Source organism: Hyperolius riggenbachi, chromosome 8, assembly GCF_040937935.1.
Source record: "Hyperolius riggenbachi isolate aHypRig1 chromosome 8, aHypRig1.pri, whole genome shotgun sequence".
NCBI classification, from domain to species: Eukaryota; Metazoa; Chordata; class Amphibia; order Anura; family Hyperoliidae; genus Hyperolius; species Hyperolius riggenbachi.
The window spans coordinates 35,464,685-35,478,598 of record NC_090653.1 but is presented as its reverse complement, the minus strand read 5'-3'; the positions used below and the strand labels follow the sequence as shown (position 1 = coordinate 35,478,598).

Below are 13,914 nucleotides of genomic sequence, written 5' to 3'. Positions count from 1 at the left end.
CTGTCAACCTCTACCTAGCCAAAGCCACCATGGATGCCAACTTGTTGGGGACCGGCACCACCCACCTCCCGGACATCATCCTCAGTGCTGATTGGGGAAAAATGCAGCTGGTGTGCTTGGTGCTGGCACCCTTCCTGGAGGCCACCAACATGGTCAGCCGGGACCATGCGTCGCTGTGTGAGTGGGTGACCATTGTGTGCATGCTGGTAAAGGCCCTCGATGCTCTGGTGGAAGTGGGAGAGGAAGCCTTAATCCAGCAGGAGCAGCAGCAACCTTCGCAGTCCACCTCTGTGCAGCAGAAGGAGGAGTTGGAGGTCCCTGACCTTGAAGAGGAGGGGGCACAGTGGAGTGCAGCTGCAGTAGTGCGGGGGTGGAGAGAGCAAGGTGAGGCTCTGGAATCAGAGGAGGACGACAGCACTGTCAGCGGTGCAGAAGATGATGGGTCAGCGATGGCAGCCCTCTTCCCCATGGCAGTGCACATGCTGCGGTGCCTGCGCAAAGACACAAGGGTGAAGCAGATGCGTGCACGGGAGGACATCTCGATCACCCTGATGCTGGACCCACGGCTGAAGGGTAAGCTGGCTCAGTTCCTGCCTGTAGGAGGAGACCCTGTGCGCCGAATCAGGGACTTGCAGCGGATTCTGGTTCGGCGCTTGGAGGAAGCCTTCCCATCATTCCCACCCCCCCTGCTGTCACAGTCCAGCCAGCACAGCAGCAGGTGCCTGCATCCAGCAGCAGCAGGCGCCCAACAAATCTGCTGTCTCTGACAAAGGCGCTCTATGCCACGCCAGTACCGCTGCCTACAGAGGAGGTGCCTGCAGCAGCATCCGGCTCTCAAAGCCAGAACCAGCACCTGATCCGGATGGTGGCCGACTATATGGGGTCCTACAGCGGGCTTGACACCGACACCCCTGTGGACCCCTTGGAGTACTGGGTCAAGCACCTGGATATCTGGGGCGAGCTGGCGCAATACGCCCTGGAAGTTCTGACCTGCTCGCCTTCCAGCGTGATGTCAGAAAGGTGCTTCAGTGCGGCCAGTGGCGTGGTCACTGAGAAGCGTTCGTCTGTCCAGCCAGTCTGTGGACAGACTGACTTTTTTAAAGATGAACCAGGCTCGGGCGGTTGGCGAGTTCCTGGCCCCTGTTGTTGGCAAGAGGGGGAAATGAAGTGGCTGAGTGGGAATCACTTTGCCTGCTTCACCACCCTTTACCACCACAACCTCCTGACTCCATCTTCATTAAGCCAGGTTCTAATTTTTTTCACAGCCGTGGTACCTACAAGTGCCATGGTCAACTATCTAAACACAATACCTGTGTAATTTTTTTGGAGATGTCTGTGCTGTCCGAGTTGTGGGGAGGCCCCAACTGCGGCAGTACGACCGCTTCCTGGAACCTCTCCTAATTTTTTACTGTGCCGTGGTACCTACAAGTGCCATAGTCAACTATCTAAACACAATAGCTGTGTAATTTTTTTGGAGGTGTCTGTGCTGTCTGAGTTGTGGGGAGGCCCCAACTGCGGCAGTACGTCCTCTTCCTGGAACCTCTCCTAATTTTTTACTGTGCCGTGGTACCTACAAGTGCCATGGTCAACTATCTAAACACAATAGCTGTGTAATTTTTTTGGAGGTGTCTGTGCTGTCCGAGTTCTGGGGAGGCCCCAACTGCGGCAGTACGACCGCTTCCTGATACCTAGTCCTGATGTTAATTGACAGCCATATTTTTTTTTTTGGGGGGGGGATGTTAAGTCCCCACATCATCAATTAGTGTTTCCCTTTACAAAATAATGATGCTACACGCCTCATATACCCTAAAAACCGTTTTTAAAGCAATTTAAAGGCCACTTCCGGTTTTCCATCCAGATATCCGAATCCGGCGGATACTAGGGTCGGATATCCGACCCGGATCGGAATTTTTTTGATCCGGATATCCGACCCGGATCGGATAGAGGGGTATCCGGATCCGAATCGGATCCAGATTTTGAAATGGGGTATCCGAGCAGCACTGGCTGATACCCCCTTTTACATGAGAAATCTATTCCTTTTCACAAACAGACAATCAGGGGGCGCTGTATGACTGATATTGTGGTGAAACCCCTCCCACAAGAAAAGTTCAAACTTTTGTGGGAAATACTAGCTGTTTCCAGCTGTTTCCAACTGCCAAAAACCATGCAGCAGCTACAACACCTGCCAACAGTAAAATGTTCACTGGAGTTCCTCTTTAACAGGGTGCTGACCAGGAAGCTGTTGGAGGGGGTAATGGCCATTTTTAAACTGGAGGACGGAGAATTCCATTGATCACAGTGGACAAACAGGATGCAGGAGAGGAGAAAGAGATTGAGGAGTAGACTACACAGGAGGTAAGTATGACCGGTGTATGGTTATTTTGACTTTTTATTTTCAGATCAGGTTCTCTTTAAAGTTTTAGGGCCGCCGACTATAGCGGTTAATAGCAAAGCCCCCATAAGTATTCATGGTTAATTAAGAATATTAAAGGACTTTTTTTTGGTTGTGTTTTTATTTCTTTTAACCCTTTGTAGAAATGAGTAAGGGGTACTACACACTCATTTCTCCCAAGAAGGGGGGGTGGCATCTGGGGGTCTTCTTAAAGTGTACCAGAGACAGCGATATGTAAAGATTTGACACTTACCCGGGGATTCCTCCAGCCCCATAAGCACGTGTGAGTCACTCTTCTTCCTTCTTCCTGCAGTCTGCCGTTCCAGCAGAAGGCTTGACCGCCCCTCTCCTTCAAGAGCCCCCCCATACCGTGGACCATGCGGGGTGGTATAGCTCAGGGTGCAAAGCCCCACCTGGCCAGGGCTCCGCATTCTGGCTATCCCAACCTGCGTGGGGAACAAGGGTTAAAGAGGCTCGGAAGGGGGAACCCAAGTCATTTCTTTTTTATTTTCCACACTCTGAACCTTAAAAAAAGAGCGAAATAGGTAAAGTTGCCAGGGATCTTTATATAGCCATATTGTGGCTGTATAGCGATCCCTGACCAAAGCGTGACTACAGAGGGGTTTCCGGGGGTGAAACCCCATGAAATTCATTGCTCTTTCTTTGGATATATGCAAATTTACACTACCGTTAGGTTTGGTACATTATCTGTCATTTATCAAATTAAAATGTATTCTTTTCTGCTATGAAACTTTAAAATTGATTTTCTCAAAAATTATAAGGACTTTTTGAAAAACAAATTCTCTACTTCAACACATTGCCCCCCTCCACATACCCTGAAAATTTAGTGTTTCTAGCACATAAGGGGGCTTTGCTATTAATCATGAAATTCTATGAAGATTCACAGATTCTCCAGATTTTTGCAGAGATTCAGATTTGCGAACTCAAAATTTGATATTCAGACCATCACTACACTAACCCCTGGCTGCCCCACTATTTGCAGTACACTACACTAACTCCTGCCAGAACCACCAGTTACACCACACTACACTAACCCCTGGCTGCCCCACTATTTACACTGCACTACACAACACTACACTAACTCCTGCCAGAACCACCAGTTACACTACACTACACTAACCCCTGGCTGGCCCACTATTTACACTGCACTACACTACACTAACTCCTGCCAGAACCACCAGTTACACTACACTACACTAACCCCTGGCTGCCCCACTATTTACACTGCACTACACTACACTAACTCCTGCCAGAAGCACCAGTTACACTACACTAACCCCTGGCTGCCCCACTATTTACACTGCACTACACTACACTAACTCCTGCCAGAACCACCAGTTACACTACACTACACTAACCCCTGGCTGCCCCACTATTTACACTGCACTACACAACACTACACTAACTCCTGCCAGAACCACCAGTTACACTGCACTACACTAACCCCTGCTGCCCCTCCAGTTACACTGCACACTCTGTACTATTATGGTACTTTATGCCATATACTGGCACTATAAGACACAACAACTTCCCCTCCCCCCCAGTTTTGGAGAAGAACATATGCGTATATTGTTGTTGTATGAATGATGCATTATGCTATTACATTATTTTTCAGGCACAACTCCTGAGGGAAGTTGGTTCATCAGACAAAACATGTTGGAAAGTGCCAGGAAAGTTTTTGAACTTTATTATCTGAATTCTGTACTCCTAAGGAGGTAAGCAATATAATTACCTTCCCTTTTTAAACAATCTTTTAATAATAATAATTCTTACATTTTCATAGCGGTTTTGTCTTATTGGAGTCAAAGCACTCGAGAGCTGCAGCCACTAGAGGTGCACTCAGTAGGCCACCTTGCAGTGTTAGGGAGTCTTGCCCAAGGACACTTTACTGATTAGGTACTAGCTTACTGAATGGGAAGAGCCTAGTTTGAACCCTGGTTTCCTATGTCAGAGGCAGAGCCTTAACCAGTACACAACTGTAATCTCTGCTCCAGTGGCTATACTAAATTAGTACTGTAGTTAGTCCTACCCTACTTACAGTTTGGAGAAAAACCAGCCAGGAAGAGAAACAGAGAAAGGAGAAGGTGATGAGTATCCCCAACAAGCTAAATTCTGGGTTACAACTTGCTATGAAAAGTCCACAGATTTACAAAGCTGCACTTGCTAGGCTGCTGCCTCCCCGTGCTCCTCCTCCCTCTCTGAGGCTCTACACTAGATTTAACCACTTGAGCCCCAGAGGTTTATACCCCCCTAGTGACCACTGACCAGGCCATTTTTTACAATTTGGTACTTGTTTATTGCTCGGTTATACAACTTAGCACTGAAATGAATTTTACCTCCTTTTGTTCTCACAATTAGAGCTTTCTTTTGGTGGTATTTGATTGCTGCTGCTATTTTTAGTTTTTATTATATTAATAAACAAAGACCAACATTTTGTAAAAAAAAAATGTATAATAATTTATATTTTCCCCTAAATTGGCCCTAGACTAAGAAACATACACTACACAATACATATATAGGACTATGGTAGGGATTAGATTGCGAACCCCTCGGAGGGACAGTTAGTGACAAGACAATATACTCTGTACAGCGCTGTGTAAGATGTCACCGCTGTATAAATACTAAAATACCTGATTAATAAAATAAACAGCCTGCCAGTGCCGATCATTGGCTGGCAGGATGATCACTGGGGACGGCTGCGCACACTGGCGGGAGTTCACGCTCGTCGTTCCTCGCGGGATGATGCATATATGCGTATCGGAGGAACAAGAAAGCCGCGGACCCGCCACCAATCTATGGTCCACAGCTGGTTAAAGAAATGATTATTCACTTGCTGCCTTATACATCCCACTGCTTATAAGGTGACTTCTCAACAAGTTAATAAATGTTATTCGCTTTAAACCTTCTAGTGGTTTCCAGGTTGTAGGTCTATAAGAACATACTATAAGAACATACATACAACAGAAAGCCTCTCTACTCACCAGCATGCAGGCCTGACACCCCCAGAATAAGCAGGATGAGGGGGGTCATCTTCATCTTACAGGAGAGACCAGAAAACACCACCATGAACTTCAGAACGGCTTCCCAGAAATGACACAGCGAGTCAGTAACTCTGTGCTGATTGGATGATGCTCAGCCAATAGAAAAATGAGTAAGCAGGTGATCAGCAGTTTCCGGGCAGAGGGTGGCTGCAGAGGTTGAAAATATAGTGTATGGAGGCAGACTGAGGGGAAAGTGAAACTAACATTTTGAGGAGTTTCACAAAAATATCAGCCTGACCAGAGCTGGGCTGCAGCTACATGTCACCACATGTAGGCTGGGGCTAATAGTGCACCACTAGATAATGCATACAGACTTTGGCAGTGGAAGGGCTGGGACTCACAGGAGCTGTTCCAGCCACAAGTTGGAATCCCCGGCAATTCCAAAAGTGCTAAGTTAATGAAAGTCAATGGAGGTGATTTCACAGGAGAGATTGCAATCTTCCCAAATCACAATTGCAGGTCCTGCAGCATTTTTGGAGCGGTTGTGCTTCGATACAAAGTATAGGATCGCTGTAAAACCTTTTTTAAAGCATTGTACAAAGCGGTTCTGCAGCGATTTTACTACCAAGAACCACAAAGAAAAAAAACACAAATTGCAACCACTGTACAATCACCAGCATTACATTCAAAATCACTTCAAAAGCACCAGAAAACCCCTCCCTAAGATGCCACAAAAATCGCTACCAGAACCGTTCAGCATTTGCGACCGCGATTCATGCTTTCCGGTGGGCCCCAGTGCTTATAGATATGGCTGTATCTACTCAGGTGACTCCAGAGGTGGGATTGCCAAAAAATGATCAACTGAACATTTACAAAGCAAAAAAAATGGCAGCAATAATTCATTTTGCTCCACCCACAGTGCCAGATCAGGAGTTCACACAGTCATCAGACACATGTAGGCAAAAAGCCTGTCACCTGAATAACATAATTAGAAAATGTATCCCAAAAATAGCATCATTTGGCAGGCTTGTCAATGCTAGTCTAATTTAGGGGACACAGCAGGAAACCTCATAGGGAACAGTTCTCCAATCACAGCACTCTCTATAGCACAAAGTAGATGTGATTGGCTGAATATTGTGGGCGTGGTTTACTTCAACCTATCTGAAACCTAGCAGTTAGAGAGAGTGCCTTCCATTCAATCGTGTTACTGGCATTTCCCTATGAGGTGTCCTGCTGGGTCCCCTAAAGTAGACTAGCACTGGTTTGTCCTATATAACATTTAGTTAGTCACCAAGAAGCAGCTGTACATTGTGATGAAAAGGGTGTATGTCCATGACATTGTGGATGGGCAGGGCCGCCATCAGAAATTTTTGGGCCCCATACTTAGCAAACCTACTGTGCCCCCTCTGCCCCCACGTGGCAGATCGCAACCTTTGAAGGCTTGAACACACTCATTTTCATGTGTCTGCTTTTCACACGCTACCATGGCTGGGAGCGTTCTGCATATGCTCAGTTCATTAAAGCGGTTTAACACCCAGCATTACAACTTTGCTTTAAAAGATTGCTTACAGCTTACAAACTATTATGCCAGATTTTTTTTTAAGCAGAAATTCACTGAATGGGTTAAACATGACATTTTAGTGTTGGATTTAACTAGGAATCCGCATCCGTTCTTATCTGTAGCTACAAATGTATCTTTATTTGATATACAAATAGACCTTTGAAAAGCCTGCCGGGGAAGCCCTCTTTGTTCTCTCAGAGCAGTGTTTGTTTGTTACATTGTAGATAGATACATTTGTAACTAAACAAGCAAGCACCAGGAGCATTTCTAGCTAAATGCAGCACTAAAATGTCATGTTTAATCCATTCAGTGAATTTCTGCTAAAAAAAAAATCTGGCATAATAGTTTATAAACTGTAAGCAATCTTTTAAAGCAAAGTTGAAATGCTGGGTGTTAGACCACTTTAAGATTGTAACTTCTCTTGCACAGAACCCTCCCAGCAACAGGAGCACGATGGAGGAGGCATGCGGCCCAGAACAATGCATGCACTGTGCCCCCCAACCCAGCTGGATTGTGCAGACTTCACAGGAGCCCAACAGGATTGGACCGGAAGGGTATTGAGGAAGCTGATGGACTACAGCGGGCTGGAAGGAGCCCCAGATAAGTAAAAATAATTTTCTCCCATTGGTCTCAGGTTTACTTTAATCACTAACTGACTAAGGTGACTCCTGGATTAGCCTCCCGGCACATCTCACCACATTAATGGGCAGCCAGGACAGACACAGACTGCAGCTGGGGCCCATGTGTGGCAATGTTTTTCATGCCCCATATTCTCTTGGGCCCCGTACAGCAGTCTCCCCTGTGATGCCCTGAAGGCTGCCCTGTGGATGGGGTCATATTAAGTCCATGAAGCCAGCTGGGGTGTAATTAGAAATCAGTGCCCACCAAGCCCCTCAGCACATATTTGGATGAAGCCCTCTCTCCTGGTAGAAATAATAGGCCCTAACCCCTATGTAACCAGCCATGAGAGACCTACAAGAATAGACTCCTTTATGTACTGCTTTCCACAACCACAATTTCTAGAATCCTAGATCATAATTGAGCAGGAATATCCTACAAACATCAGTTAGGCAGCATGTTCCCCCAAAAACCTAATTAGGCAGCATGTTCCCCCAAAAACATAATTAGGCAGCATGCCCTGGTAAACATAAGCAGACAGAATTTCCCCCCAATAGCATAATTAAAGTGACACTGACATGAAAATGTTATGATGTAATTAATTGTTTGTGTAGTATGGATAGTTAATAGAACATTAGAAGCAAAGAAAAGGGTCTCATTTTTATTTTCAGTTATATATTTTTTTTATATCATTGTATCATTCTGTAAAATTTTAGTTTACAAACTGCACTCTGTATTTTAAAATCTGAAACAGAGCAGAGCTAATGACCCTTTGAACTTCCCTGCAGAAAAATCTTATCTGAAGTTGTCTTTCACTGTTTCTTGGATGTAGAAGTGCTTCAGAAAATAGCACAGCTTTCTGACTAAATTAGTCAGAGAGCTTAGAGAAGCTCTTTTGCAAAGATAACAAGTGACGTTTCTTAACTCTTCCTATTTCTAATGTCCTATTTCTTAGCTGTACAACACATGCAATTCATTATATCATAAGTTTATTTTTACTTAAGATTCCCTTTTAAAGGGGTTCTGTGGAGGGGCTCAAAAAACAAAAACCAACACTTACCTAGGGCTTCTATCGGCCCCCTGCAGCTGTCATGTCCCACGCCGTCCTCCTACGATCCTCTGTTCCCCACAGCCGGTTCCAGCCTAATATTCGTCTAACTAGATGAATAGTGCTCGCTCCCGCCCGCGTCATCGGGAGCTTACTGCGCAGACGCAGTACGAAGTTTTCTTGTACTGTGCCTGCACGGTAAGCTCCTGAGGTCGTGCACGGCCATGGCCGCGCAGCCACAAGTCTAGTTAGACACAAGATTAGACCGGGACCGGCAGTAGGAAATGGAGGATCGTCGGAGGACGGTGCGGGGCATGACAGCTGCAGGGGGCCGATAGAAGCCCCAGGTAAGTGTTGGTTTTTGGGTGTGTGGGTGTGTGTGTGTTGTGTTATTAGTTCCCTCTGGGGGGGGGGAATTAGTTGCCCACCAAATTGGGGTTATTAGTTCCCTCCAGGGGCTATTAGTTGCCCACTAAGGGGATGGGGGTTATTAAGTTCCTCTGGGCAGGGAAGGTTTAGTTGCCCACCAAGTAAGGATTGTTAGCTCCCTCAGAGAAAGGGGGGGTTATTAGTTCCTGTGAGGTATTAATTGACCACCAAGGAAGGGTTATTAGTTCCCTCGGGGAAGGGGGAGGGGGGGGGAAGGGGGAGGGGGGGGGAGGGGAGGGTTAGTTCGGAAGGGGGGGGGGATATTAGTTGCCCAGCAGGGAGGGTTCTGTGTGAGAGAGTAGTGAAAGGTTAGGTCATACTAGCATAATTGTATGCTGCTTTGACCATACATCCTAGTTTGATGGAAATCCCTCTTTACTCACCAGCATGCAGGCCTGACAGTCCCAGCATAAGCAGGATGAGGGGGGTCATCTTCATCTTACAGGAGAGACCAGAAAACACCACCAAGAACTTCAGAACTGCTTCCCAGAAATGACACAGCGAGTCAGTAACTCTGTGCTGATTGGATGATGCTCAGTCAATAGAGAAATGAGTAAGCAGGTGATCAGCAGTTGCCGGGCAGAGGGTGGCTGCAGAGGTTGCACAGTGACACAGGCTGAGGGGAAAGTGAAACTAACAACATATATTTGGTACAAGTTCTATATTCAGTCAATTACCTTGTTCAGTATTTTTATATTTGTTTCCTCATATTCACTTACTCTTTTCCCAGATGCAGTGATGGCTCAATAAAATATTAAACCGTGTTTGTTGCTTTTATGGAAGTCGTGCGAAAACCTTCTGTGCAATACCGACCTATGAGGAAACTCTCTGCGCTAAACATTTCATCACACAGACTAGAGATCAAAAATCACTCTCAAAAATGCTGGGGATTTTCAGGGCGATTATCCCTCTAAAAACAACGATTTCCAGAGCGATTTCAGTGCAATTTTGGCTCCTACATTCCCTGAATGAATATACTGCAGGTGATTTTGGCAAATTGCAGACACTCCTGTGGAATCACTTGTGGAATCACAGGCTTTTGTCAGCTTAGCGCTTTTGGAATTGCCAACCATTCCTGGAAAGTAGAAATCACAGCTGAAATAGATCTAGTGGCCCCAGGCCCAATGGATAAGAATGGGAGTGCTTAAAGGAACACCATCAAAGAAAGTCTTTCTGTGGCAACATTGGTAATGGATGTAAAAGCAATATAAATAAAGGAATCTGCATATATTGTTGCTGTGTAGAGTTTTTTTTTGTTTTGTTAAATAGGAGCCTGTTTAACAGCTTCCTATAGACAGCACAGTGGACAGCAGTGTAGGTGAGGTCGCTGAGGTTAAAAGTTTAGTGAAGCCTCCCCTCCCCCATGAGCTGGAACTCACTCACGCCACCTGAGTAATTGCTAATGCCTGTCAAAGGATGTAAGAGGAGCAAGAGCTTCTCTCGCTCCTGTCCTGTATTTCTTTCTGCTAATAAGCCCATCAATAGGACCTAAGAGGAGGAGAGCGTCTCTTGGGATTACCACTTCTGGTTTCTTTTTTTCCACCCTGAGCCTTACTCAGGGTTACTGCAGGGAGGTTCAATATAAAGTTGAGGATGAGTTTATGTCTGTGCAGCCTTCTGATTATCTCTAATGTACTCTGTTCTTCACCACACAATCCTCCCAACTAACACATTTCCTGCAATCCTGGCTGTTTCAGAATGTCGTGATATGACCCAGGAATCCACTCTCCCCATTAGTTATCATCATGGCGGCATCATGAAAAACATGAATATTTGTGGAATGATAATACTTTTGAGTTCAGTTCACGTTATTTTTGTTTTGGGGGACTCAGAGGAGCTCAGGTACAGCCCACTGCAGCCATTACACTGGGCGTTACAGCAATCTTCTAACATTTTCATATAAAAAAACGATACATAAAATAAGCGCTCGCTCACTGCAGTAGTATTGCACTTCTAATGAGGTTCTACCAATCTGCAACAAATACATATACTTTTATGCGCCACAAACCAAGCCGATATATCCCAACGTGTCATTGTCCGCCAATTATTAAAAATAGGCCACAAAACCATTTAAAGAAAATAAGCAAATAAACAGTCCAAGTGCAGCAACCAATTCCTGGGTTATACCGGTACTGAGTAAATGCATTCAAAGTTTGCGCTCTCAGAACCTTGTGGGAAACTTTCTATCACAGTTGTACATTGCACAATAGAAAACCCCCTTATGGTGGCCATACATGGTACAATTTTTTCATACAATCTTACCATTTATGTAGTATTAAGCTAGGTACATACGTGCCGATGTAACTTATCGCTGATGCGGCTCGATTGATAAGATCCGACAGGTCCAATCTCGCCGCCGCTCGATTCCTCGTGAGCGAACAATAGCGGGGAATCGAGCGGGTATCGAATCTGACGCACGCGCGGACGAGGAGAGGTAAATCCCGCCCACTGCCGGCTGCCCGCACGTTACTTCTGGAGGGGACAGCGAGGGAGGGAGAGCACCCTAAGGTGAGGGAAGGAGGGGGGAGATGGCCCCCCTTCTCCACCGTCCACACAGCTCTCCCTCTTCTCTGTGCTGCTCCCCGCCACACGGCAGGGTGAACGGCGTCCAGAGGCGTATCTAGAGGGGTGCAGGCATGGCACTTGCCATGGGCGCCACAGCACCATGGGCGCCATATCTGCTCCTTTACTGTGCCACCATGCCTGCCCCTAACCAGCGCCCCATGCCTGCCCCTGTGCACACCCCATACCTGGCCCTGGGCACACCCCATGCCTTCCCCCATTCCTTCCCATAATTCAGACCTAAGATTAGATTAAAGATGGGAAACATGGCTACTTAATTTATGTATGATGGGCGCACTTGGCTTAGTGTTAGAGGAGGATAGAGAGGAATTGAGAAGAGACATTTCCCAAAAAAGTAACTTTAGCAATATCCCTAGGCATAGAACACAGGCAGCCATAACACATGTACACAAGAAAGGATGCTGTTTTTAGAGGGGAAGGGGGCTCTGACCAGGGAAGGAAGGGGCACAATTTCAGTGTTTGCCATAGGCTCTATAAAACCCAGATACGCCCCTGACGGCGTCCACGCTGCGGAAATAGTAAGTGGACGCCGTTCACCCATGTCCATGCCCCACTCGACCCCTGTGTATCATCATCAACATTAATATCACATATTAACCACTTCAGGATTCTGCGTACGCTTAAGTACGCCCCTGAATCCTGAAGTGGATTCCATGGAAACGGCCGCTCGCATGAGCGGCCGTTCCATGTCAGTTCACGGAGGGTGTCTCCGTGAACACCCTGCGAGCCGCCGATCGCGGCTCGCAGGGTAAATGTAAACACGCGGGGAAGATCTTCCCCGGTGTTTACATATATACGGCGCTGCTGCGCAGCAGCGCCATAGAGGAGATCGGCGATCCCTGGCCTCTGATTGGCCGGGGATCACCGGCATCTGATAGGCTACAGCCTATGCCATCAGGCGCAGGACGGAAATCCGTCCTGCGCCGCTCACAGGGGGAGGGAGAGGGAGGGAAGGGGAAGGCGGCCAGGAAGCACTGCGGAGGGGGGCTTTGAAGAGCCCCCCCCCGCGCAAGCGCAAGCAGCCGGCGGCGATCAGACCCCCCCAGCAGGACATCCCCCTAGTGGGGAAAAAAGGGGGGAAGTCTGATCGCCCTGGCTGCTATCTGATCGATGCTGCGGGCTGGAGAGCCCACGCAGCACCGATCAGAAAAATACCCCCCTGGCACAGAAGTGGTTAATAATCAACAATAATCAACATTTTAATAATCAAAAACAATCAACATATTCAGATATTCTGATCCCACTGAGCTTGTTAATTAGGTAAACTTTATATAACGGTCCTTACTTAACCTAATAGTGCTTAAATCCTGAGAAGTAACTGGGGAAGAGGATGCTTGTGAAATGGCCGCTAGATCACCTGACACTATGTCACATGACACTTCCTGAAATGACGCCTTTCCAAAAACAGTGGTCACACATGTAATCAGAGCAGGCAAAGCTTGGCTTCTCTTGCTTGTTGCTTCCAGATGAGCTTCTCTCTCCTGATGTAGTGAATGTATCAAGTCACAAGGAAGTCTAATCCTCTAAATGATCCCTGTATCTGTACAATCATCTAAAAGTGTCCTAAGATAAAATGAGAAAGGAGAGATCACTAACACTCTCTCTTCTGAATCTTTTACTAATTTCAGGAAACTCTGTTCAAAATCTTCCATAAAGATAAAACAACATCTCTGATCAGTGGCATAGCTAAGGAGCTGTGGGCCCCGGTGAAAGTTTTACATTGGGCCTCTAAGCACTCTATAAATAAAAATTGATACGGTGCACCAAAACCAGCGAAGGACAACCACAGTGTCAGAGGTGCAAAAAGGGGATGGGGAGCAGTTAATGATTACTACTATGCAAGGCATCTTGTAACGATTTGTGTCAGCAAGAAACAGAGTTCTGATTATTAGGTGATCTGCAGTATCACCTATAATGCAGATATATACCTGATTATATGATGATCTGCAGAATCACCAATAATACAAGTATACCAGACAGCTGATGTGATAGCAAAGTATTGTGCTTGGTGCAACAGTAGTACTGAGAGGCTAGCAGTACCTCACCAGAGGAGATGGTGGGTTCTAACAGTACAGAGCCCCTCACCAGAGTCAGGGCCCTCTGGTGAGAGTAGAGTGGTCAGACTAATCGGGTCGGCAACAGACCAACAGATACAGTACAAAATCAGAAGCAAAGGCAAGAAGGTTAACAGGCAGAGTCAGCAGCAAGATCAGATGGGCAGAAGTACAAAATCACTGAGCGGAAGAGTAGTCAGAACGAGCCAGAGTCATACACAGATAAT

The 13,914-nt window shown here is 46.5% G+C and overlaps 1 protein-coding gene across 4 annotated transcripts in view; it reads right to left on the bottom strand.

Annotated features, from left to right (window-relative positions):
* LOC137528712 (class I histocompatibility antigen, F10 alpha chain-like) overlaps window positions 1-9,526 on the bottom strand; it is a 318,384-nt gene extending 308,858 nt beyond the window's left edge. For 3 of the 4 annotated variants that reach the window (XM_068250213.1, XM_068250221.1, XM_068250222.1), the window contains exon 1: window positions 5,395-5,490. In XM_068250213.1, coding sequence (XP_068106314.1) covers window positions 5,395-5,479 — 85 coding nt within the window. In that variant the 5' untranslated portion in view covers window positions 5,480-5,490. Of the gene's footprint in view, window positions 1-5,394; window positions 5,491-9,433 lie in introns of those variants that run through there. The other variant, XM_068250217.1, reaches the window with a different exon arrangement.
* Between the last annotated feature and the right edge of the window lie 4,388 nt (window positions 9,527-13,914).